The sequence below is a fragment of the Geotrypetes seraphini genome, chromosome 1 (genome assembly GCF_902459505.1).
Source record: "Geotrypetes seraphini chromosome 1, aGeoSer1.1, whole genome shotgun sequence".
NCBI classification, from domain to species: domain Eukaryota; kingdom Metazoa; phylum Chordata; class Amphibia; order Gymnophiona; family Dermophiidae; genus Geotrypetes; species Geotrypetes seraphini.
This window is the reverse complement of record NC_047084.1, coordinates 39,694,110-39,720,218: the sequence shown is the minus strand read 5'-3', so window position 1 is coordinate 39,720,218 and position 26,109 is coordinate 39,694,110. Positions and strand designations below refer to the sequence as shown.

Sequence of the window (26,109 nt, the reverse complement as noted above, 5' to 3'; positions counted from 1 at the left end):
AATGGCTATACCTTGTGATTTTACCTCATTCTCCAGACTAGCATTCTGGCTACTTAATTGTTTATTGTTTATTCAGTTTTTGATTAAAAGCTTTTTCGATTCTACAAAGCGTTGTACAAGGTAAAAAATAACATTTAAACAAAAATAACAATTAAACATACTTTCCTATAAAAACTACAAGACTACCAACCGTACAAACTGGGTAAATATTGACCCATAGGCCATAGACACAAATGGGAAGGGGGGAGAAATACAATTGTAATAGAAAATGTGAGGAACATATAAGGAAAACATTTAGGAACTGGGGAACAGTATAAAAAAAGAACACGTAAAAATTGATAGCTAAAATACAATAGTTCAGTTAAAAGCGTCTTTAAAAAGAAAGCACTTTAAGTTGCTTTTAAAATTTTTTAAGTTTTTTCCATTTTTAGATATAAAGGAAGAGCATTCCAGATCGTAGGGGCTGTTACAGAAAAAGTGGAGGTGCGACGTGTGCCAATAATTTTTAAAGAAGGAATGTTAAGGTTATATTGAGAGATAGATCTTAAAGATCTTGGGGGGTCATATGGGATAAAAAGTCTATCTATGAATGCTGGTGTGTTGGTCTGCATTGTTTTGAATGTCAGAAGGGCGATTTTGTAAGTTACCCTGTGTGAGACAGGCAACCAGTGGGCATTTTGAAGCAAAGGGGTAACATGATCATATTTTTTTGCGCCCGAGATTATCTTAATGGTCGTGTTTTGAATAAGCTGCAAGCGTTTTAAGTCTTTGTGGTAGATTCCTTTTAATAATGAGTTACAGTAGTCCATTTTTGATATTACAAGTGAATGGATCAGAATGTTAAGAGAACTAATATCAAGAAGAGGGGCCAATGATCTAATCATTCTTAATTTATAATAACAACTTTTAACTATTGCGCTTATTTGTGGTCGAAATGTTAACTTATTGTCTATTAGAACACCTAAAATTTTTGTAGTTGTGATTAATGGAAGTGGAATGTTTTCGATAATGATAAAAACAAGTTTGGAAAGCATGCATATTATACATTGCTCTGATATTATAAATGAAGGGTGGTTCAGCAAATCTTTAGCCTTTACATGTAGAGAATGGCTCATTGAATTATTTTGTGTTTGTGCAGCTCTGACCTGCAGGAAAGAAGGGTGGGGCAGTTTGAATACCTAAACATTCTAGGACTGATGTGGAAAGTGTTCATTAGGACTGAGTTCAACACAGGGTTTCCTAATACAAACACATGAGAAATACATTGCTCCTAAAGCAAGAAGCAAATAGAATGAAAATAGGCTGTTCACAAAAGTGCTAACAGGGGAGGGCATGCCCAATGTAGGCATACATGGATCTATACTATCAGCAGCTGGTGAACAAGAAAATTGTATTGGCACCCAGAGTTGCATGCTCTTGATTATTATTCTGTGCATACAGTTTTCACAATTCCAACATGTATGGATGTATGCCCATGTAATTGCTTGCAAAATGTCAAGTTGTCTTACCATTTGACCAATATATGCACATTTATTTTTCATACATACAAAACAATTTGTTCATATAAACCTCTCAATGTACGTAGTAATAGTAGAAAAAGCACTTACTTTTTTCTTCTTATTAGTGCTTCCCTGTTCTTCTGGGAGAGGGAAATGTTCTTCCAGAAATTCACCCAGAGCTTCCAGAAGTTCTTTCTCATATTCTTTGATTTTCACAATTCTGTTACTTAGTTCTTGAATTATTCTTCATGGAGGGGAAAAAAACCACAGTATTTCATTGAAACATACATTACTACATACAAGTGGCATTCCTTACAGCAATTACATAAGAAATTAAATATGCTTTTTCTAAGATTCATACTGCCACGAAAACTTGATATCATTATCATCGCTAGGACTTGAACATGAGTCGATGGCACTAAGTCCATCATTCAACAGAATCTAGTTGCTCTCCTGGATCTTCTTAAGCTAAGCCATTGTTTTGAATTTATGATGAAGAAATTGAGTTTATTTAAATGATATATTCATATGTATATATATTAAATAGAAAAGCATTTTTTGTGGACCATCAGAAGGTGAAAATCTTAGTTGTTTAATTTTCCCTAAGATATATCACCATATTACCTGTAGTGGAACAGGCAACTCTGAACCTTGGGAGCTCCAAAGTGATCAAATTTTCAAGATATTCTTAAAACATGCATGTGCACTACCTCTATTATACGAGACCAATTATATAGATCCCTAGTATGTATCAAGTCTGGGATAAAATCCCAGACACCAATGTCGCAGGAGTCAGGGCAGAAGGCACGCGAAGGACCTCCCCAGAGGTAGAAGGCACCACATCCGTGCAAATACCTCCCCGTCTCGCGGGGCGCAGGGCATATGGAGCATGGCTGCGCATCCGACAGCCATCCATCACAAAAGAGGCATGAATTCATCCCATCCTATCCTGGGGAGGCCATCTATGAAGTTTTCTTGCAAAAACGAAGCTCAGAAGTATGAAAAATATACTTTAAATCAAATCTAGAAAAATCCAAGATGGCCACCACAGGTGCCGATTTTGAAGAAAACTAGCCCAGGAAAAGAATAGGAACCTTCAGAAAATGGTGATTTTAGAGGTGGGGAGGGGTAGGGCATGCAGGGAAACTACCCCAAAACCCCTTTTGAAGACTCCCCCCAAAATCGCTAATTCAGGCTGTTACATGTGCTGACTGAAAGAAGCTGCAGGCAAAGCTGAACACAGCATACAGTCTGAAACTGCTCATTCTGTGCTACACCCACTAGCGGATGGATCTGGGGTGAGCTAGCTCCCAAGGGAAAGACTCTAGAGCCCCGATCTGATGTGCAGGCTGTCCAGGGGGCTTGCTGCAGAGCAGGGACCCCCCCCCCCAGAAACATACTCTCTCAAACAGTCTGCAATCTCCCGCCGCAAGGATGCATTCAGTGCCAAAGCGACAGAGGGCATGGCTCAATGCACAACTACTCTCTTCCTCTATTTACAACATTTAGCACCTTGATGGAAGGTCCACATCTTTAAGAGGGGATCATAGGGAGGAGAGGGAGATACTGAGGGATTCAGCATTATGAGGTGTAATGCCATGTGGCAGTGGTGTATAGGGATTGTCATTGAGAGAGAGAACTAAGATGAGGGACTATATGTTGCGGTAGGGGCTGAGGTTGGGCACTAATTGAGAGCTATATTTATGTACTGTATTTATCCATCCAGTGGTTTGCAGTCTCATAACAAACTGCACATGCATAAAAATACAGAGAAGACAATGGTAAAGAATCATTTAAATGGAGGGGCAAGTGAATGGCACTTTCCTCTCCTTTCAGTTTATTGGCAAGGATGGTGACTGACAGTGCTATGGGGGGTATATGGCAGGGGTGGTGATAGAGAACTCACAGGATGTATGCTGCATGGGGGGGGGTGGAGGGTTGAGTGCAATCTAGGAGTGTGTAAGCAGGAGGTAGAGGAATTTTAGAAAGAGTTATGGGGCCAAGTATGCCTGAGGCAGGGTTTGAAAGAAAGGAACAAAAAGAAAACTGGAGGATTAGAGAATACTTGGGACTGAATTTGCTAGAGTTTAGGGAGGAAGGAGTCTGAGTAAGGATAAAGCGGATTAGGCTTGGGTTAAGCTTCACCTTTGAGGGGGTAATTATCTACCAAAACTTTACAGATAAGAATGCAGAATTTTCAAAATTTTTTGTTTTGGGCAAAATTTCCCAAGTGTAACAACTACTTTTGTTGCTCTGCAGTTGGTGTTTCAACATAGTACCTTTTTTACTCCTAAGCAAGAGAACAGGTTGTCAGCAGTATTCTGTTCCATTACTTAGTACAGATACTATGTACAATATTTCAGTTAAAGATCAACATGGCTTTATTCCAACTAGCAATAAGAACGATTACATTTTGTTCTTCAAGTGCTTGGAAAAAAAAATGAATCAAAAGGAAAGGGAAAAAGTACCTCGTCTCAGACGTCTCTACCACTAGATTTCTCAGTTCTTCCTGTCTCACAGTAAGAGCATCGACCAGCTGCTGTTGCTCCTCCAACCACTTTTGTTCTCTTTTATCATGAAAGCAAAGTAATATTTACACAAGAAAGGAAAAGATAACTTTCATACATCCAGTAAAACTATCACCGTTAAGCAATTTTGAGACAAACTTAATTTTGGAGAACATGGTGTACCTTTGCAAATCTTCTTTCAATTTCCTATTCTTTGACTGAACACAAGACAGCACCATTTCAAGTTCATGGTCCACTTTCTGTAACTAAATGAAAATGTATGCATTAGAAAAATTGAATCACCACTATAATTTATGTCTGCAGAATGAACAATGTGTCTGTCCTTTTAATAATTGTATTGAAATAATTAATAAAAAAAAGACAATAGTGACCTTAGAAATTATAAATGGTAGAAGAACAAAATTTGCTAAGGATTACTATCTGAAGGTTGCAACCCATTCTGCTATTCTAGCATATCATCTGTGAAAAAAATTATCCAGGGAAGAATTATTAGCAGCATATTACAAGATGCTGTCTTTTCCAGTTAAAAGCCAGTGCAGTGTCCAGGCTGCTGATGCTCCTTAATTAAAATACATCACCGAAATGTCAGAACTAACATGTTGGTGACTCTACCCCCGTATGAAGCGTCTTTGCACAGCTAAGTACTTTTAGTACATATTTATTTAAGACATAACACTAAATCATAAACACTTAAAAGTATTAAAATAATTTAATAAATTTGGATCCGATGAAGACTGGAAACATAAAACCCGGCACTATGAAAGAAGTTTGAGTGCCTGGTGGCCCGCTGAGGATCAATAAGACAGCTTGTAAATCCTGATGAATGAAGTGTTGCATAAATGTTATATTAGTTCTGATATTTCGGTGATGATAGTTATTTGATGGTTCTTCATTGAAGTGTGTTTAAATAGTGCCAAAGGTTAACTTTAATTAACATAACAATCTCTAACCTGTGTGAGGAAGTCTTCATACAGTTCTATCTCAAGATGATAAAGATAAGAAAGGGACAGCTGGAGAAAGGAAGACGTAACTATGCTGCTAGCGTGTGCACTGATGGCTTATTGTACTACTTCTAAAAAATTGAACACTTTTTGTTCCTCAGTGAGGTAAACTAATGGCATACAAATTACAGCTATGTTAAAAAGTGTGCATTGTCAGAAAAAAAAAAAAAAGCCACATCGCACACACCATGGTGGTAGTATGCAGTTGTTTACTGCTGCAGGGCAAAAAATGTCTCCCCTCTTATTAGTGCATGAGTAGTGATCAGCTCACATACTGACAGGGAGACCTTTTTTTAAGTTAAAAAAGATTTATTTATTAAGCAAATATAATAAAACATTTCAGAAAATTGACAGGAATTAAACATGCAGCGCATCAAAAGAAAGAATTATGATATTATGTGGAAATTGGCACTCAGAAAGATTTAAGTATCAAGCTGTATGAAACAGTATGAAACATACAATTAACGATGTGGATAAGGGTAAATACTAGATTGAACAGGATATTGTATTACTAAGATCACATATTAGAAGTAGTATTGCAGTAGGAGAGTAAGGTGGACCAGGTATGACAGTATTGCAGTATTGCATTTTTTCTGTGTTAATTTTTTCATATTTTGCAGTTACACATACATTATTCTACCATGCATTGTAATCCACATTCAACAAGTTTTTCTAGTTATGAAGAATGTTCTGAATAGCTAGTGCAGTCATGATGCGAAAGAGCTTAGCTTCATGGTAGTCCTGCAACTGTACACCCTCGTGATTTGACAGGGAGACTTTTCAAAATAGCCTCCCAATTCCCACCTGACTTGCAGAAAGGTCCTCCCATGCCCCAATCAGTACCCCAAAAAATTTCTAGTAGTCTGGAGGATTGAACCCCTCCCCAAAAATAAATCCTTAGTACCGTATTTTCTCGCATATAACGCGCGCATTATACATGGTTTTTACAAACCGCGCATAACCTTGCGCGTTATACGCGTGAGCGCATTGTACAAAATTTTTTTTTACATAGTTCCCCCCCCCCCCCCCGATTCATCACCCGGAAGGAGCACTCGCACTCCCACCCCGAAGGACCGCTCGCACCCCTACAGCCCCCCATGGAGAAGCTGTCTACCTTGTTTCCGGATGCCAGCCCAGCTGCTTCCTCTGCCGGCGGTCCTGCCCCTTCTCAGAGCCCTGTGCTGCGCTGCTTCCTCTTCAGGCGGTCCCGCCCTTTCTCTGACATCAGAGAAAGGGCGGGACCGCCGGAAGAGGAAGCAGCGCAGCAGGGCTCAGAGAAGGGGCGGGACCGCCGGCAGAGGAAACAGCTGGGCTCTCTGGCATCCGGAAACAAGGTAGACAGCTTCTCCATGGGGGAGGGGAGAGGCTGTGGGGGTGCGAGCGGTCCTTCGGGTAGGGACGGGAAATAGGAGGGAGGGAATAGAAAGGGAGAATTGTTGGGCATAAGTGTGTGAGCGAGAGGGAGGGAAAGAGATGGTGCACATGGGGAAAGGAAGAAAGAGGAAGATTGGGCATAGGGAGAGAGGAGTGAGGTAGAGATGCATGGGGAATAGAAGGATGAGAGGGAGAAATATTGGATATGGTGGTGGAGAGGGACCAGAGGGACAGATTGAAGGGGATGCAAGGGGGTGGAATGTTGGACATAGTGATGGAAGGAGAGATGCAACATTGTGCTGGAGAGGGGTGATAGAAGGAAAAATGGGCAAGGGGCTAGTGGGCAGTGGTGAAAAATGCTGCACATGATCTAGGGCACAGGTGTCAAAGTCCCTCCTCGAGGGCCGCAATCCAGTCGGGTTTTCAGGATTTCCCCAATGAATATATATTGAAAACAGTGCATGCAAATAGATCTCAGGCATATTCATTGGGGAAATCCTGAAAACCTGACTGGATTACGGCCCTCAAGGAGGGACTTTGACACCCCTGATCTAGGGGATGAGAGGGAGAAATGTTGAATGTGGCAGTAGAGGGAGTGGGAGAGATGCACTCTGGATCTTTCTCTTTCCCCACTCCCTTTGAAGCAAGGGAGGGAATGAGAGAAGGACAGTGAAAGAGAGAAAGGGAGACATGTTGCCAATGGGGGTGGAGAAGAGCGGAAGAAAAGTTGGACTCATGGAAGGACAGAGAGAGATGCTGGTTGGGTGGGAATGAGGTCCGGAGGAGAAGAAGCCTGCAGGAGGCAGAAAGAAAGAAATACTATATGCACAGTCAAAAGGAAGTGCAACCAGAGACTCATGAAATCACCAGACAACAAAGGTAGGAAAAATTATTTTATTTTTAATTTAGTGATCGAAATGTGTCCATTTTGAGAATTTGTATCTGCTGTCTATATTTTACACTAAATTTATCTATTTTTCTATAGTTGTTATTGAGGTGACATTTCGTATTTTAAAGACATTTGCCTTGACCTCTTTGAAAACCCCCTGAATATTACATTACATTACAGATTTCTATTCCGCCATTACCTTTCGGTTCAAAGCGGATTACAAAAAGAGTTATGGAAGAAGGGTTACAACGTTAGTCAGAGGTTTCCAAGAGAGGGAAAAGTAGGATCTGGGGTTAGGGAGGGGATGGTAAGAGGGGGGTTAAGCTTTATCATGGTATTAAGCTTTATTAAGGGATTTCTTGAAGAGTATAGTTTTTATTTCCTTTCTGAACATCTTGTAGTCTGGGGTTGTTGTCAACAGGTTGGAGACTTGGTTGTCTATCTTCGCTGCCTGAGTGGCCAGTAGTCCGTTGTATAGTTTTTTCCGTTTTACTTCTTTGATTGGGGGGTAAGTGAATGGGGTGTGTGTTTTTCTATGCCTGGTAATATAAATGATAACTAACATTTTCTCTATGTACAGTGTGCCTTGTGTTTTTTAAAAAAAATTTAGTGGTTATCATTATGTATTAATAAGATTATATTGTGTGCATATGAAAACTGGATGGAAGAAATTGCATTACAATTAGTACTATCATAATGGGGGTAGAGTCTGGGGTGGAGCTTGGGCAGGAGTACTCAGTTGATATTTGTTAGACTTAGGGGTTACTTGGCTTGACGAAGTTGAGAAACTCTGGTTTAGTGGTCCCAAACACCCCAAGACCACCACCATCCTCCGCATACCTTGAACAAAAGGCAGGCACAAAGCCCATTCATTCTGTCCCCATCCCACCATCTTTAAAAATGGTGGCTTCTGACCCTACATAATGCATTCTGGAATTCACTGCAAGGGTTCAGGCACCTCTATTTTAGAAGATAGATGTGCAAAAACAGGGTCAAGTTGGAATTACTCCCGTCTCTTGTTTCAAGTTTATTTAGGACTTTTTATCCCGCTTATCAAACAAATGTCTAAGCAGCTCACAGTCTAAAATAGTTTAGAAGCAAGAGAATGGATGAAGAAACATCACAGCAGGGGAAGTGTGTGGAGAAATACAATTGCTGCAGTAAAGAGGGGAGGGAGGCAAATGAGGGTATTATGTGGATATGGCTCAAGACCAGTTAGATCAGTGTTCTTCAACCGCCAGTCTGCAGACCGGTGTCGGTCTGTAGAAATTTCCTGCCAGTCCGCAGGGCCGACATGTGCATCGGGCCCAAGACGTTATGATTGATAGAACAAACTTGACTGACAGGGCATGTTGGCCAATTAGCTCCCGGGGACATTCGAAAACCGACCTATGGGATAGCTGAGTCGTCCGTGTTGCGGCCCAATAGGAGTTGAGCTGACTGGTAATTATGCAGGGGGATTACATTGCAGATGGAGGGAAGAGGAGAAGATTGTAAACATGGAAGTGGTGTGGCGAGCACAGCCTTTGAGACTTGGGCAGTACGTTGTAGGAGGATTGCTGCTACAGTACCTGTGGGTTTCCTACTCAAGTTAGTTTATACTTAACTGCCAAAGTTTTATAGGACTTTTTGTAGGAAGTCGGTTAATAGATCCCAAAATAGACGTGTTCCAAGAAATTGAAATGGTGAGAAGAAATAGAATGATGGTAGGAAAGTAAACGTTATTTGCTACAGAAATGGCAATAGGATTTTCTTGACTAACTTGAAGCTGATGTTCCTGCCCTGGGTCATTTTGTCTCTCATTAACTTACGTTTCCTGCCTGGTGGTAAGATACAATATATTTTGCTGCATGGAGGGACGGAGGCAACAAAAGGTAGGGGGAATGACTTTATTTTTTTAATTTAGTGATTGAATAGTGTCAATTTTGAGAATTTACATCTGCTGTCTATATTTTGCACTGTTCAGGAAGAAATGCATTTGTTTCTTTTTTTTCTGGGGTTGTACAACATACAGTCTTGAATCTTAGGGTTTGTTTGTATATATTAGTACTTTTAGTTTTTTGGTCCCGTATTTGCATAGGGGTTATCTGTGTTCTGGTAGGAATGAATGTTGAGAAGCATACAGTGTGCTTTGGGTAGTTTAATTTTGTGGTTAACCATTATGTGTTGTTAATAAGATTATATTGTGTGTATATATGAAAAATGAATGGGAAAAATAGTGTTACAATTAGTACTATTATGGGGTGGGGTCTGGGGCGGAGATGGGCGGGGTCTAGCCCACGACTTAGCCCAGTGTTCTTCAACCATCGGTCCAAGGACCGGTGCTGGTCCACAAAATAATTATTTTATTTCCGCCGGTCCATAGGTGTAAAAAGGTTGAACAATACCGATTTAGATCAAGCTATCCACTGATGAATGCATAATTAAAAAGGATTACAGTCCACTAGAGTACCAAGGTTATTTTGGGTAGTGTCGGGGAGGAGGTAAGTCCCTTCTGGGCTCATGGAGTGATAATAGTTATAGTTTATTATTTGTAACCCACCCTTATCCAAAGTGGAGAACAACTGAACATACATAATAAAAATATACCACAGTAAAACAAAACAATTTAGACATATATTAAAGACTCTAGCGCACTTCCTTATAAATAGTCCAGTGCAGTTTCCATAAACCAAAATTCAGTCAAATCTAAGCAAATACTGCCGAAGTTGCTTCTTGAGCATAAATAAGTCGTTTGTTTCTTTAAATCTACAGGTATTTGTTTCACTCATAAGGGTCAGCTCATATTTTATTTAGTCTCCAACACTGATACAGAGGGATCATTAGGTCCCCAGCTGCTCCTGATCACAACACATATCCTGGCTGATAACACTTCAGATTAGATCTCAAATAATATGCGGTGTCCTGGTAAAGTCCACAATGTACTAGCATCAGTAATTTAAAACAGATGTGAAATGCAACAGGCAGTCATTTCAACTGTATATAATATGGTGTCACATGTTCCGTTTTCATCAAACCAAACAGCAAATGAACAACTGAACTCTGCACAACCTGCAAGGATTATAAAGCAGAAGAGGCCAAACTCAAATAAGCAATGTTACAATAATCAAAGCTACCTAGAATCATGGCCTCCAGGTCCTGTTGAAAATCAGACATTGAGATTAGAGTTTTTAATTTTTTCAACAATCGAAGCTTGAAAAAAGAATTTCGAATCAAGCCCTAAATCTGTGATTGAAAACTTAAGTTCGAGTCTAGTACAATATTACATTCCATTAATGACTTTTTTAAAATCTTTATTCATTTTTACAACTTACAACAGTAAATAACATTTGAAATTGGATACATCACTTGATTCTCTATCATAATCAACTTAAATTAATAAAATGTATCCCCTCCCACCCACTCCTTCCATAACTTATGTAATCAGGTATGCCATACAATAAATTATTTCCTACCAATCCAAATATTTAATGAAATACCTAAAAACTACCCCCCCACCCCTTCATTTACAATTGTACTATTAAGGGAAAAATGTTATCTATTCATTACAATATTCTGTTAATGGCCCCCAAACATCTTAAAATTTACTATAATTCCCTTTCTGTGTTGCTAATGTTCTTTCCATTTTATATAAATGACACAACGAATTCCACCAGAAACTATAATTCAATCTACTTCAATTTTTCCAATTAAATGTAATCTGTTGTATGGCAACTCCTGTCATAATAAGTAAAAGCTTATTATTGTTTGAAGATATGACTTTTTGTCCTCATTAACATGCCAAATAATATAGTATCATATGATAATGCCACCGGATTTTCTAACAAACAATTTATTTGGCTCCATATTGATTTCCAAAAAGCCAAAATGAATGGATAATAGAATAAATAAATGATCTAAAGTCCCTGCTTCGAGATGACAATGCCAGCATCTATAAGACTTAGAGCTATCTAATTTTTATAAACAAACAAGGGTCCAAAATGCTCTATGTAACAGAAAAAACTAAGTTTGTCTCATAGATGCAGACATTGTACACCTCATCCTCCAAAATCAAATTCGTGGCCATTGAGACGCAGTAATTTGATGCTTAATCTCAATGCTCCAAATGTCTCTGAGACCCATTTTTGGTTTTTTATTCAAAAATCCAGATATCAATTTATGCCACTGTGTGGCCTGGTGACCAGGAAGTCCACCTGAAAGCATAAGACTCTAAACTATATTGATTTTTAAGATTTTTCCATTCAGGGAACCCCGCCTGAATGGCCTGCTTCAGTTGCAACCATCTAAAACTTTGTGATTTACCAAGACCAAATTTATGTTGCAACTGTGAAAAGTCAAGCAACTTACCATTAGATATAACATCATCTAGAATACGTATACCTGCCATCACCCAATACTTCCAGATGATCTTAAATCCGCCAATTTGAATCTTGGAGTTGAGCCATATAGTTTGATTGTTGATTTATGTACTGGAATAGGTGTTAAATTATTCACATATCTTAAGGTTTTCCATGTATCTACTAATATTCTGTTTTCTTTATATAACCTAGGCATTTTGATACTAAGAACATGGCTTAATCGCAGAGGAAACACGAGTCGCTATTCCAACCACAACTAATCTGGGATATTTTCGATGTGCTCTGGGACGACCCAATATACCTTGGCACATAATATAGGATTGATGATACCTATAAAAATTGGGAAAACTTACCCCTCCCTCAATAATTGGCTTTTGTAAAGACACTAAAGTGATTCTAGCAATTTTATCCAGCCAAATAAATTTTGTAAGAACACTATTTAATTTTTTATAAAAGGACCCCGGAAAAAAGACTGGTATCATACCCATTTGATAACAAACCACAGGCAAAATCATCATTTTAATAGTTTGGATTCTCCCCCACCAAGACAGATGTAAAGGATTCCATTGCTCACACATTTGTTACCTTCTGTAATAAAAATATTTCATTCATTTTCATTGTTTCTTCCAGCATATTTTTTATCCAAATGCCTAAATATTTTATTCCATCCTCTTTCCATAGAAAGGGAAATGAATCAAACAAACCTTTTGTACAATGCACATTAAATGGAAGAACTTCTGATTTACTCCAATTTATCTTATATCCTGAGAATTTTCTAAATTTCTCTATTAATTCAAGTAAGCATGGAATGGTTGTTTCAGGATTTCTCAAATGAAGCAGTATATCATCTGCATAAGCAGACACCTTGTATTCCCGTTCTGAATAAGGAATACCCTTGTATCTCCTTCACTTGTTGAATAGCTAATAACAAGGGTTATAATATAATATCAAAAAGTAAAGGAGACAAGGGACAGCGTTTCTAACCCCCCTCTGTAAATTAAAATGTTCCGAGAAATTATTATTAATATACAATCTAGCAGCAGGGGAGCTATACAAAGTTTGAATCATTTGTATAAATCCTGAACCTATACCAAACCAATCCATGGCTTGATACATGAAGGTCCATTCAACTCAAATCAAAGGCCTTCTCTGCATCCAAGGATACAGAAAAGGCTGGATTTTTTCATGGCTTTTGTTAAATATAATATATGAAAAGCCAACCTGGTATTTTTAGAAGAATGTCTCCGAGCAACAAACCCTGTTTGGTGCATACCAATAATATAAGGGAGATCCTTGGCTAAGCGTAAAGCCAAAAGTTTAGCCAGTTTTCCATCTACATTAATTAAAGAAATAGGCTTGTAATTTGAAACCAATGTGGGATCTTTATTTGGCTTTGGCAAAACTATAGTTAAAGATTCTGCCATAGTGCCCGTAATACAACCTTTATTTAGTTGAGCCTGATATAAATTTAACAGATATGGCAATAGGGTATTTTGAAATGATTTATAAAAATCTACCGTGAAACCATCACCACCTGGAGCGGATCCTACTCTAAGGGACTTCCAACGCTGTTTGTAATTCATTTAATGATATAGGCTTCTCTAAACTTCCTTTTATGTGTTCAGAAATTTTAGGTCCCTCTAATAATTTTTAAAACTCTAAACCATCTTTTTCTTTGTCTAAATAAGGCTCAGAAGAATAAAGAGATTTATAAAAATTAAAAAATTGTTTTAAACTAGGTTCAACTTGAGAATAAGTATCACCTTTCTCATCTTTAATTGCAATTATTTTTGTCTTCCTTTTTTTGCTTTAAGATAATTCGCCAATAATCTTCCCACCTTATTTGAATTTCCATAATACAAAGCTTGTTGAGAAAATAAATCCTTCCTTACCAATTTAGAAGAAATCTCATTATGTTTACACTTGGCTTTTAAAAGAGCTTGTAACGTAAAGTGTTCCCATTTGTCAATCAATTTCAACTCTAAGACCTTAATTTCTTGCTCCAAATTGGAAAATTGTCTTTTGACCTGTTTCCTAATATATGCCGAAAATGAAATAATTTGTCCTCTCATGGTTGCCTTAAAAGCATCCCATAAGGTTTCCATAGAGATTTCTTCTGTGGTATTAAGTTGGAAATATTCATTCATTTTTTTTTTCCAATTGAAATTTTATTAATGAAGAAAATGCACAAGAGAGCAAGTTCAAGACACAACACAATCAAAAACAATGGCTACCAACGAGCAAACTCTCTATAACAAAATAAGAGAAGCAATGCTGTACAATATAATACGCAAAAGTACAAAATCAACCACCCAACAACTTCCCACCCCACCCCCACCCCCGGTGACAGACCCAAACTCCCACTTCAACTGTAGACAGGAAAAGTTCAAAGAGCAATCAGTGACTAAGAAGGTACCCCTAAAGGAAAGCATAGTCCAGAGAAACCCATCCCCCACAGAGAGTGTCCCACAGAAATCAAGTAAGGGAGCGAAAATTCCTCCATATATGAGCAAAGCTATGGCGGAGCCCATGCTGAGCCGCTGTAAGGCGGTACAAGAGTTGCCACTGGTGCAACTTCAATTCCACCTCCTGCCAAGATGGAGGTACCGGTTGCTTCCACCGAGAGGCCAAAAGCAAGCGGGCAGCAGTAAGAGCTAGGATGCAAAAGGAGGATTCGCCCCGTTCCAAGTCCAGCTCATGCCAAAACAGCAAGGCATGACGCCAGTCTGCTGGAATCCTCCGCTGCAGAATGAAAGAAATATGATCAAAAATCTCGATCCAATAATCCCGCACAATCCTACAAGACCACCACATATGGAGATAGGTGCCCACTTCCCCACAGCCCCTCCAGCAGAAACCCCCACCCCCCACCCTCTCCATCTTGGCCAAGAGCAGGGGGGTATAATACCACTGAAGCAGAACCTTAAACCCATTTTCCACAATCAAAGTAGCAATACCAGAAGAAGAGATCGCCCGCCAAATCTCCACCCACACCTCCCTCGGGATAGGGGCACCCCAATCACCCTCCCAGGATGTCACATAAGGCAATACACTCACCCCCCCAGCATTCAAACACCTGTAGATCGTCGACAGAGCTCCCTTCCGAACCACAAGACCCAATAAGAGCTCAAATCCCGTTTTACCCCCCCAGCAACTCAGTTATGAAGCCAGAGGATTGAACATAGTGAACCACCTGCAAATAAGGGAAAATATCCCAGGGCAACAAATGGTAACGAAGCTGGAGCTCCCCAAAAGATCTCACCCTCTTCGCCTCCAAATCACAAAATTGTCCCAAACAAACCAAGCCCAGAGCCACCCACCTCTTAAACACCCCGGCTTCCCTTCCCGGAACAAACTCAGGATTAAAGCGCAAAGGGGCATACCAAGAATATTGCCGCCCCTGTAAAAGCACACAGCGCTCCGCACCCCACACCCGCATCGCTGTTCGGACGGAGGACATCCGACATCCACCCCCCCCCTCTCCCCGGGACCCACGGCAGATGCATCAAGGGCACACCCCCCTCCAAGCCCTGTTCAAGGTCCACACAAAGTTTCGGGTCCTGAGTCTGCCACTCCAAGAGTGCTCGCAGCTGCGCCGCCTGGTAATATTTCAGCACATTGGGTACCGCCAACCTGCCCTCGCCCTGATACAGGACTCGTCGACTCACCCGCGGTCGTTTTCCCGCCCAAATAAAGTGAAGAAGGCTCCGCTGCACCCCCTCCAACAGCCGCCGCGGGATCCACAAGGGTAGAGCCTGAAAGAAAAAGAGGAGGCGAGGCAGAATCATCATTTTAACTACCTCTATTCTCCCCAGCCAAGAAAAATAATAACTATCCCAGCTGACCAAGTCCAAACGAATACGACGAAACAATGGAAGATAATTGAGATCAAACAAATTCGAACCAGGAAGCCCAAAATACACACCCAAATACCTCAAAGAGTGTTTAACCCACCGAAAGGGAAACCGTTGCCTTAGCGCCTCCGCCCGATCCGCCGACAAATTCACATTCAACACTTCCGATTTCCCGACATTGACCCGAAAACCCGACACCACCCCGAACTCCTGCAATTCCTCCAACACTGCAGGCAAGGAGTTGTCCGGGTCCTCCACTGTAAAAAGCATGAGCATGTCATCAGCAAACAAATTCACCTTGGAGTCCCCAGAAGGGGTACGGACTCCCCGAATGCGGGCGCTGGTACGGATCCGCTGTGCAAGGGGCTCCACCACCAACGCAAACAAGATGGGAGACAGGGGGCAACCCTGCCGTGTACCCCGAAATAAGGGGAAAATAGCAGAGTACCCCCCATTCACCTTAACACAGGCCAGCGGGTTAGTATATAAGATACGGATCCATTTCCTCAAGCGCGGCCCTAACCCAACAGCTTCCAAGACCTGAAACAAAAAGGGCCAAGAAACCCTATCAAAAGCCTTCTCGGCATCTATGGAAAGAAACACAGTATCGTCCCCCCGGGTATGAGCAAACTCCAACAAATCATAAACTCTCCGAACACTATCCCCAACCTGCCGTCCCACCACAAAGCCCGTCTGGTCAGGATGAATCAATCGTGGAATACAACTCATCAGGCGATCCGCTAAGACCTGTGTGAAAATTTTGGTGTCTACCCCCAACAGAGAGATTGGGCGATAAGATTCACAACGCGCTGGGTCCTTCCCTTCCTTAGCCAACACAGTAACCCCCGCTAAGCGCATGAAAAAGGGTAACTGACCGCCCCCCTGTAGAGAATTAAGGAAAGTCACCAACGGGGGCAACAACAAATGTTGGAAACGTTTATAATATCGCACCGTAAAACCATCCAACCCAGGAGATTTACCCACATGCATTGAACGCAAAGCCCCAGTCACCTCCAGGACTGAAAGGGGTCTATCTAGGCGTTCCACGTCAATCTCCGCTATCCGAGGCAGAGAAGCCGACGCTAGATAGCGTTCCCGATCAAGGGGGGTACCCTCCGCCTCAGGGTTATACAACTTACCATAATACTCTACAAAACGCGCCCGAATGGCATCTTCTCTATGGAGAAGCTCCCCGGAAGCTGTCTGGAGAGCCAAGATATGGTTCTGAGAATGACGCACCTTCAACCGGTGAGCGACCAAATGACTAGCCTTATTAGAAAACTCAAAATACTTCTGCTGTAATAACTGAAGATTAAAACGCAAGCGGTCGAGCTCAAAAACATGCAAATCACTATGCGCCTTCTGTAACTGGCTGCTCACGGTTACATTTCAGGGCTGACGCTTATGGATCCCCTCAAGTCTCCCAATTGTGGCCAACAGGGCATCCACCTCCTCCCGCTGACGTTTGCGCCGGAAGGATGCCAAAGAGATCAGCCGACCCCTGAGGGTAACTTTCAATCCCTCCCAGATAGACTCCGGGAAGGCCCCACACCCCAAATTATCCGTTAAATAATCCTGAATCCACCCCGCAATTTGGTCCGCTACCAAGGGATCATCCAACAAGCTGTCATTGAAACGCCAGTATTTCATCCCAGCACCACCTCCCGTACCCACGAGCTGCAACCAAACAGGCGCATGATCGGACCAAGTGGTCCGCTCAATGCCCGCCCTCTCCACTCTGCGAGGGAGTCCCCGTTCAACAAAAATATAGTCAATCCTAGACTAGGAAGCATGTACCCGCGAGAAATAGGTATAATCCCGTACCTGAGGATGCAATCAGCGCCACCCATCTTCCACATTAAGTTTCCGGAGCGCAGCCCGCAACAGGTTCCGATCCCGTCTACCGTAACTCCCAGTAGACCCAGAATTATCCAAGTGTGGTGTGACAGTAAGATTAAAATCCCCACCCAAAATTAAGGCCCCACCTTTAAACTGCAGAATCCTGGTTGCCAGGTCCCGAACAAAAGAGCCCTGACCCTCATTGGGAGCGTAAACATTAACCAGGGAATACAGACAGCCCTCCAACAGCACCTCCACCATAATATAGCGACTCTGGGGATCCCGCACCACCCGTTTAACCTCACACCTCAGGTGCTTGCTAAACAAAATCCCCACTCCTCCCGTCTTGGAGCGACCCACCCGAGAGCCCCAAAGTGCGGTAGGGAATCGGGGGTCACGGACCAGTTTCTCGTGAGACCGCAACAAATGCGTTTCCTGGACAAAGCATACGGAAGCCCTCAAACGAACCAGCTCCCGAAATAAAGCCTTCCGTTTATGGGGAGAGTTAAGCCCCCTAACATTATAAGAAATAAACTTAATACCAGCCATAAAGAGAAAAGAAAAACCAACAGGTACCCAGAGCCCAAAAAGATAGCATAAAAAGAAGAACCCCCTGGTCAAGAACTGTCACCCCCCACAGCCCAACCCCACCCCGTCCCCCACAGTACCCACCCACCACACCCATCCACCCCCAACCCCCGCAATGGGAGTAGCCAAACCTCCCATGTACAAACCCGGAAGTTAACAGTCCCCAACGCCCTCTACACAGCCCAAGACATACAGTAAACATATCCCCATAGACAAACAGCCAACCCACCAACAACCTCCCCCACCCCACAACCGCCCCCAACCCACAATGGAAGAAATATTCATTCATTTTTAATTGAAAATCTTCACAAAATTTTAGATCCGCAAGCAATATATTATCAAATCCCCATACAGGTCTACTGATCAACAATTTTGAGTTCAATCCATACCCCTCCATGATCACACAAAATAATTGGATCTATGGAGGCCTGCGTTATCTGTTGAACTAATTCAGGGGTCTCAAAGTCCCTCCTTGAATATGCATCTATGTGCATGCACTGCTTTCAATGCATATTCATTGGGGAAATTCTGAAAACCCGACTGGATTGCGGCCCTCAAGGAGGGCCTTTGAGATCCCTGAACTAATTGGTTAGAAACAAAAATGTAATCTATTCTTGAAAAGGATTTGTGAACAAGTGAACAAAAAGAAAATTCCCGACCATTAAAATGAAGTATTCACCATATATCTTTCAAATCACAAGACTGTACAAAATTATTTAATCCTAATGATTTCATAATTTTACTGTTTTTTTATCCATCAAAGGATCCATAACAGCGTTAAATCCCCAGCCACTACTAAATTAGAAGCAGCCAGTGGTAGTACCAATTGTTGTAGAGTCTTAAAAAATTCATTTTGGTTCGAATTAGGGGCATATACATTGAAAAGCGCCATCGTAGTATTTCCCATGCTCATGTCTACATGTAACCATCTTCCTAAAGGATCTGAAGCACCCAATTTGAACATTGCAGTACATTTCCTATTCACTAAAATAGCTACTCCAGTCTTCTTTCCTACAGCAGGGGCAAAAAAACAATGCTTTACCCAATTTCCTTCTAATTTTTTAGATTCTATACCAGACAAATGTGTCTCTTGGATATAGCAAATATCCCGCATTCTGTTTTAAAAATAATAGCGTTTTTTCCTTTTAATTGGATGGTTGAGCCATTAACATTTAATGAAAATATTTTAAAATCCATTATACAATTTATATGTAAAGCATAAAAACATCATCCAGTAATTCAAATTATAATGATTGTTCATTAAATAATCATTTCCCCCAAATTTAAGACCTAAAATAAAATCCTCATCCCTCTTAATCCCATCTTCCCATATCCCCAACCCACCCTTTCCCATCCCTCCCAAGTTAATAATGAAAACGCACATGTGAGACCAGGTGATGAAAAACTCCCTATAGGCAAAATTAATATATCTCATTGTTTAATTACAATAAGCTATCCAATTCTATAATATTAATCATAAATCATATCTACTTCTTTCAAGTTATTAATTTATGTATCTTCACTAAACATAAAAAATAAATAGAACCAAGAGAGGCTGTTAAATAAATCTATATCCACATAGCACAACCTCAAGAGTATAGGATAACAAGTCCAAGTGTTACTCTTAAGGGAGAAAAGACCTCAGTGTCTAATACGGAAAATCAAAGCAACCCATATAGACAGGCTAGTTGCAAATATCACTTGCAGCCAGCAGACACATCCTCGGTCAAAAACTCCCAAAAAGTTGAGGACACAATTTCACAGTGAATTTCAACAGTCTTAATTCTAAGTCTCAAAAAGTTTTCAAAAAAACACTTATCTGAAAATTGTTGTCTTCTCAATCAAATTGCAAACACAAGAACTTGATCCTGGAGCTTGGAAGCAGGAGAAAATCACTCCATAGGAGACAAACTCAGAGCATAGCAGCTACTAAATATCACCACTAGCATAATCCTATGGATTATATTTATATAATCCTATGGATTATGCTAGTGGTGATATTATTAAATTATATCAGTTTCCTAAAAATAAATAAATTTAAGATTCATCACAAAATTAAAATAATTCTTAAATGTTGACCTTATAATAATAAATATAGTAAGAATTTTAATATATAATACTTCCTAGACTATGAACCCCCACAGAGTTAAATATCTTTTCCTATTAAATCATCTAGTACATAAGGACTACATATCCAACCTATCCATTCTTAAATATAATAATGCCCGATTAAATCATCCCTTAACCTTCTACATATAATTTATTAAATAAGCTATCATGGATTTATTTACCTCAACCTATTCAATCATTACCATATACTTATCCTAGGAAAAATCTTATTTCATAAATTTAAGTACCCTATGATTTAACCCTTTAAAATATCGTATATATATTATTTTGGACATATAATAAATAAAACTGTATTCTTCAAAAATAGTTATCCTTAATGCATAGATGAGAATCCCTCTATTCCATTGACAACTATACAGGAAAGGGACCCAAACAGATCTTCCCCTTGATACACGTTCCTGTGTCAGATTGCATTTTAACCTAAAGATAATAAAATATAAGTCTTCTGTATCTTGAGCAGCATCCAAAATATCTTCTGGCAGAGTTTCATGTTCTGTTGAGAGATTAATTCCTACTTCTGAGGCCCTTTCAATCATATTGAAGTCTTCATAATCTGTACTATATAAATTTATATGAAAGTAATATATTCCAGCCCATAAACTAATAAGCTTATGAAAGCTCATAAACTCTTTTAGTTGTCAATTTGTTTACATCGTAAACATCATTTATACGGAGCAACTTGAAACACATCTAGCAACTCTAAATATGTAATATGCACTTTGCCTTTCTGAATTCCCCTTTCTCTCATCAGCCAAGCTGAATCCATTCCAAGGACACTGTAACTGTGTTATCCTCTCTTCTGCTAGAAGCAATAACTCGCTGCTATTTGCAGCATCATAGTCATAGAGAACTCTGGCCTTCCTACTTCCACTGGAAGCTTTCAGTTCTGAGAAGTCTGAAGTAGTTACTGAACTGCCCGCAGCAGGCTACGGAGTAGACACGGAGACAGAGGGAGTTGAAACATTTTGCATAGAAGACAGAGACTGATAATTGTTCGACAGGAAATTAGAAGAAAAGCTACCAAGCTGTTTCTAGAGATCCATCGTATACTGGTAACACTGTGCATATGTCATCTGAGCTTCTACAAAGTAATTCAGTCAATGTAGATGATGTGCATGCGTACTATTGAATCCTTCTAAAAGAAGTCTGTTAAGCTCTGCCTGACGGTCAAATTCACTCTGAATTATTCTTAATTCCTGATCAGATGCTGCTTTGGTTTCTACAGCTCAAGCTCTCTTTGATCTAGTTTTCGCTGCATCTAAATCCAGACTCTTATTCTGAAGCAGTTTGCATTCTTTAAAAATGGTTTTATAATCTCCTTCTATATAATTTCTCAAAGGAGTGAGAATATTTATTGCAGCTGTTCGCATTAGTTCTGTCTGCTGTTCCATTTCGTTTCTGTGTTTCTCTTACAGAATTAAAATGACGCTTCTTTCAGACTTCCTGTATTTCATCAGCAGCAAGAAATAGCACCGCAATCCAGCTCTATATTCCTTTAAGCTCACGCCCGCTTACTTTCATTTATTGCTTAAAAAGGGTTTGACTGTAAAAAAAAAAAAACCCCAAAACTGCATTGACTAAACTTATTTGCATAAAGCCTGAGCAGTCTAATTGAAGCATTCTAAAGAGAATTTCATCATCTTCTACCTTGTGTCAATGACAGTTTAAACAGTTTATTCAAAAGATTCCATCCGTCGAATGATCTTGTTTCATATGGAGAACTTCAATTTTTTTTTAGAAAACATAGAGAAATAAACTAAACTAAAAGTAATGGAAGTAATTACCATTTAAAACCTTTCATCCGGAACAACATCCACAATATTAAATTTAACATATACTTTCATGAAGACATCGATTGCTCACAGTTATCCAAAAATTCCTGTAACTTTTCAGGATCCTCAAAGTTTAATGTCTTATTGGAATATATAACCTTCATTATGGCAGGGTACATCAGACCATATTTAGCACCAAGATTTCTCAAACTTCGGGTGCATCTCCAATAATTTTTTCCTTTTATGTTCAGTGGCCTTAGCAAAATCAGGCACAATATGAATTTTTGAATCCTGACGCTTTAAATTTTTGTTTTCTTTTGCTAGCCGGACAACTTCCATAACTTGTTGATGTCTCAGTAATTTAAAAAATTAATGGGCGTGGCCCCAGTTGTTTATTTGTTCTCTGTGCAGGGATCCTGTGAGCCCTTTCAAATTCTAGTGGAAATCTCATTGTAAGAGGCAGGATCTTCGGGAGAGTTTTCTAAGAAGGAAATTGGGTCGTTTTTTTCAACTCCCTCCGGTAACCCGATTATTCTTAAATTATTCCTTTTTTCTCTATTAATGCAGTCCTCCAGGTCTCTTGACAGAGTATCCATTTTTTCCCTATCCACCTTGTATTGCCGTATCTCAGTCATATTCGCCTCAGTCCTTTACTCCAGCTGATACAATTTGACATCAATAAGCTCCACACGTTTTGTGAGGTTTGCGACTTTATCTTTAACCTCTTAAAGCTTTTGTGAATTGTCGTAAACTATTTCTTTGATTTGTCTAAGCTCTGATAAAATGTCACTGCTATCCTCTTTTGGTAGTGGCACTTTCGAGGGAGTCACCGGCTCTGGCTTCGATCTTTTTGCACTACCTGACACCGTACCAGCAATATCACTTTATCTGTTTACCTGATGCCATAATATGATCAGAGCTCATAAATATAACTGGAAAAACTAATTTTTATAGCTTATTTTCTCTTTCATTAAGCCTATCACTGCAGAGCTTCACTTTCACCTGACCATCGAGCTGTGCCTCCAAGCCATGCCCCCCCCCCATTAACGACTTTTGTTCTGCCTTAACCTTGCAGTTCTAGGCGGATTACAAAAGAGATATGCAGGACATTTCCAGGAGCATTACAGGATTAGGTACTAAATACAAGACTGAGACTTACTAAGAAACATGGAAAACAGGTATGGCATTAACTTGTCTTGACAAAGTTCCTAAAAAGCAGGATCTTTATTTCCCTTTGGAGGGTTCTGTAATTTGGCGATATTAACAGGAAGTTGCGTCAGAGGAGAAGCTTCCAACCACACACACGAGACTGCAGGGCAGCACAGGTAGGCTTCAGTTTCTTTTCTAAAGCGTCACGAAGGTAAGGGAGAGGGAGGGAAATAGATTTGGCTGGAGGTAGGGGGGTGACCGCGCGCCTTCCCTCCCTTAACTGCAGGGGCAAGGCCATTCACCGCTCCATGGGGCGGTGGATGGCCTTGTACCCATGCCCACAATGAGCACTTTTTTCCCTACCATTTCAGCGGGTTACCTGCAGCTAGCCACGGGTAACTGCTACCATGTCATTATCTAGTTGCAAGTGGAGTGCGCCTTCACTGCTACTGGAGACTGCTTTCTGCTTCCAATAACGGCAAAGGATAATGCCAACCTGATCCACCTGAATATGGTCGCTTTAGATGCCAGTTTCCCCCTATGTGCCACATTCGTAAGCACAAAGAGGTGATCAAACAGCCGGAACTCATTGGTCACCTCCAAATAATGAATCAAAATTATTTGCACATTCAGAACTATCTGCTTTTTTCATTCCCATAGGTGTGAAGGCTGGGAGTCACACCTCCTGGTTCATGTGAAAACTGGACACACCTTTGGTAGGTAGGAAGGGGCCATTCGAATCAAGACGCTAGTCTCGGAGATGTGAAGAAAGGGTTCCCTGCAGGACAGAACCTGCAGCTCAGACACCCTTCTTGCTGATTTCACAGTCACTAAGAAAGCTGTCTTAACCGTCAGATCTATCAGGGACACCTCCTCCAAAGGCTCATAAGGGGCCCACAGGACTAAAGTTCCAAGATGGAAAAGGCTGGAGGGCGAAGACGTAAGGCTCCCTTTAAAAAATCTGTATACATCCGGAAGGGACACCAACGAGTGTTTGCTGACCTGCGCTCTAAAACAGGAAAGTCTGGCTATCTGTATCTTGAGAGAGCCAACCACCAGGCCCTTCTTCAGACCTTCCTACAGGAAGTCTAGCACCACCAAAACTGGTGCAGTCACTGGGTCCAAGCATTGTTGCTCGCAACAATTCCTGAAACACTTCCAGGCTTTCATCTAGGTCGCAAACGTGGTCTTTTAAGGAGCCTTCCCCACCCAACAATTTTCCCCAGAGGCTGCAATAGTCTTACTCACTGTGCCATGCTGCTGTGCTTGAGCTGCAAAGGGAAACCTCAAGAGGTGAGAGAAGATTTCTGCCTCAGACAAGCCTGGAATCCAAGATAACTTTGTTTCTTCAGACTGCCGTCCAGTTCTCGACATGGAATTGGACCCTCAGACCCCCACTGGAGCCACGCCCCACTGGAGTTAGCCCCAATCCTGGATAAAATCACCATAGGACCTGCCCAGTCTGCGCTCAAGCCCACTGCAGATGAACCTGGGGTGAGATTGTTTCTAAGGGTATATACAGACCCTGAGAACAACTGATGCAGACTCTCCATGCAGACCTCAGCCTGTATCCTTTTGCAGCCAGAGATGCCCCGGGGTGACTGGGATCTTCTACAGCACTGAAAGCCTCCAACCAGATAATAAAAAAACCCAAAATAATAAAGATTAAACAGACAGCTCCCTACTCCTTGCTTGGAGAGAGTAAGACTGAGAGGGTGGCATTCAACCCATAGTGATGAAGGTGGAGTAGATATCAGTAGTTCAGTGTCGTGAGAATCCTGGAAAGACTTGTAATGATTTGATTTTATGCTTGCTATGTTTTGATTATTTAGTCTGTACAATTTTACTTTATTTTATTTTTTATATGATTTTATGGCTTTTTAGACTTTAAGCTACCTAGAAGGCTCTGACCCTTGGAGTGGGATAGTAAATTTGAATAAACTTGGAAACTTGAAGTATTAAAACAAACAGTGGGATCTCTACAGCCCTTGCAAGTAATGGGGGTTTAACCCTCTAGTCAAGACTACCAGTCCTGTTGAAGAAATGTTCATGTGTGAAATATGCGAGTCTGCACATATTTTATCAAGTATGTGCATAAGTCATGACTCCATCCAAAATTCACCCCAAAAATGCCCATATCTCTTATATAAAATTAAGTACATTCTTGTCATCATGTATGTTTTTGTGTGTGAGTGGGGGAGGGAGAGGGTTATTTTATAAGCAGAATTTTATGTTCATATTCTTGTATATGCACAAAAAAATAGAATTAATAAAGATTAATCCCCATATTGACTGCAGACCACCACTAGTGATTGGCTTACCTCTTCTTTTCCCATTGCTAGCAAAATTTCCTGCTTGTCAGGGAGTACTAGAAAACAAAACAGTGAAGCACCATCATATTTCTTCCATTTAATTCTACTTTCTGCAATGTTGTTGTTGGGTTGTTTTTTTTTTTTTTTAACAGTCCAGCTCAAAACTACTATCTGTCATAGATGTCCATGATGTTGCTCAAAAAAGAAGGGCAATTCTATACAGTCAAAATTGAAATACAGTAACTAGTCATTTACTTAGATAGCAACCCAGTCACAACTGTGAATATTTATACATCAAATACTGATCATGATTTTTTCAAGATGGCCAAAATGCTCCTTCTTCACTTTTGAGTCCCTTCCTATGAGTACAAATTTAATGTTCTTAAACCAAAAAGATACTTCGTGCAAGGCCCTTATTACAAGCCCGTAGTAGCCATTCTCCCATAGCAAATGCACCTAAGCCCACAGGAACTAAATAGGTTTCAATGCATTTGCTACTGGCGCTTTGCTACCGCAGCTTTGTAAAAAAGTGAAAAAAAAAGCACACTAGGCAAGCAAAGAACAGCATGATAAGATATCCATCTATCACAGTAGCAATAAAAAGTTATACCTGGGTGAGAGATTACATTTTTCCCTCTTTCCCTAGAATCGTACTGTATTGGGAATAAGTGTGGGTTTTTTTTCCAGAAATTTGAAATATGACATGGTTTGACCAATCACTGACTGCAGTAACATTAGGAATTGATCAAGAAAGCAAAGTTGTTTACTTGTAACTGTTCTCTATGAGCAGCAGAATAAAATTACAGGGACTTCTCG

General features: G+C 40.5%; 1 protein-coding gene across 2 annotated transcripts in view; it reads right to left on the bottom strand.

The window, feature by feature from the left end:
* CENPK (centromere protein K) overlaps window positions 1-26,109 on the bottom strand; it is a 94,742-nt gene that overhangs the window by 13,235 nt on the left and 55,398 nt on the right. The window contains exons 5-9 of one of the 2 annotated variants that reach the window (XM_033930244.1): window positions 25,303-25,349; window positions 15,318-15,404; window positions 4,190-4,272; window positions 3,968-4,066; window positions 1,608-1,743 (exon numbers count right to left, since the gene is read on the bottom strand). In XM_033930244.1, the coding sequence (XP_033786135.1) occupies window positions 1,608-1,743; window positions 3,968-4,066; window positions 4,190-4,272; window positions 15,318-15,404; window positions 25,303-25,349 (452 nt within the window). The remainder of the gene's footprint in view (window positions 1-1,607; window positions 1,744-3,967; window positions 4,067-4,189; window positions 4,273-15,317; window positions 15,405-25,302; window positions 25,350-26,109) is intronic. The other variant, XM_033930255.1, reaches the window with a different exon arrangement.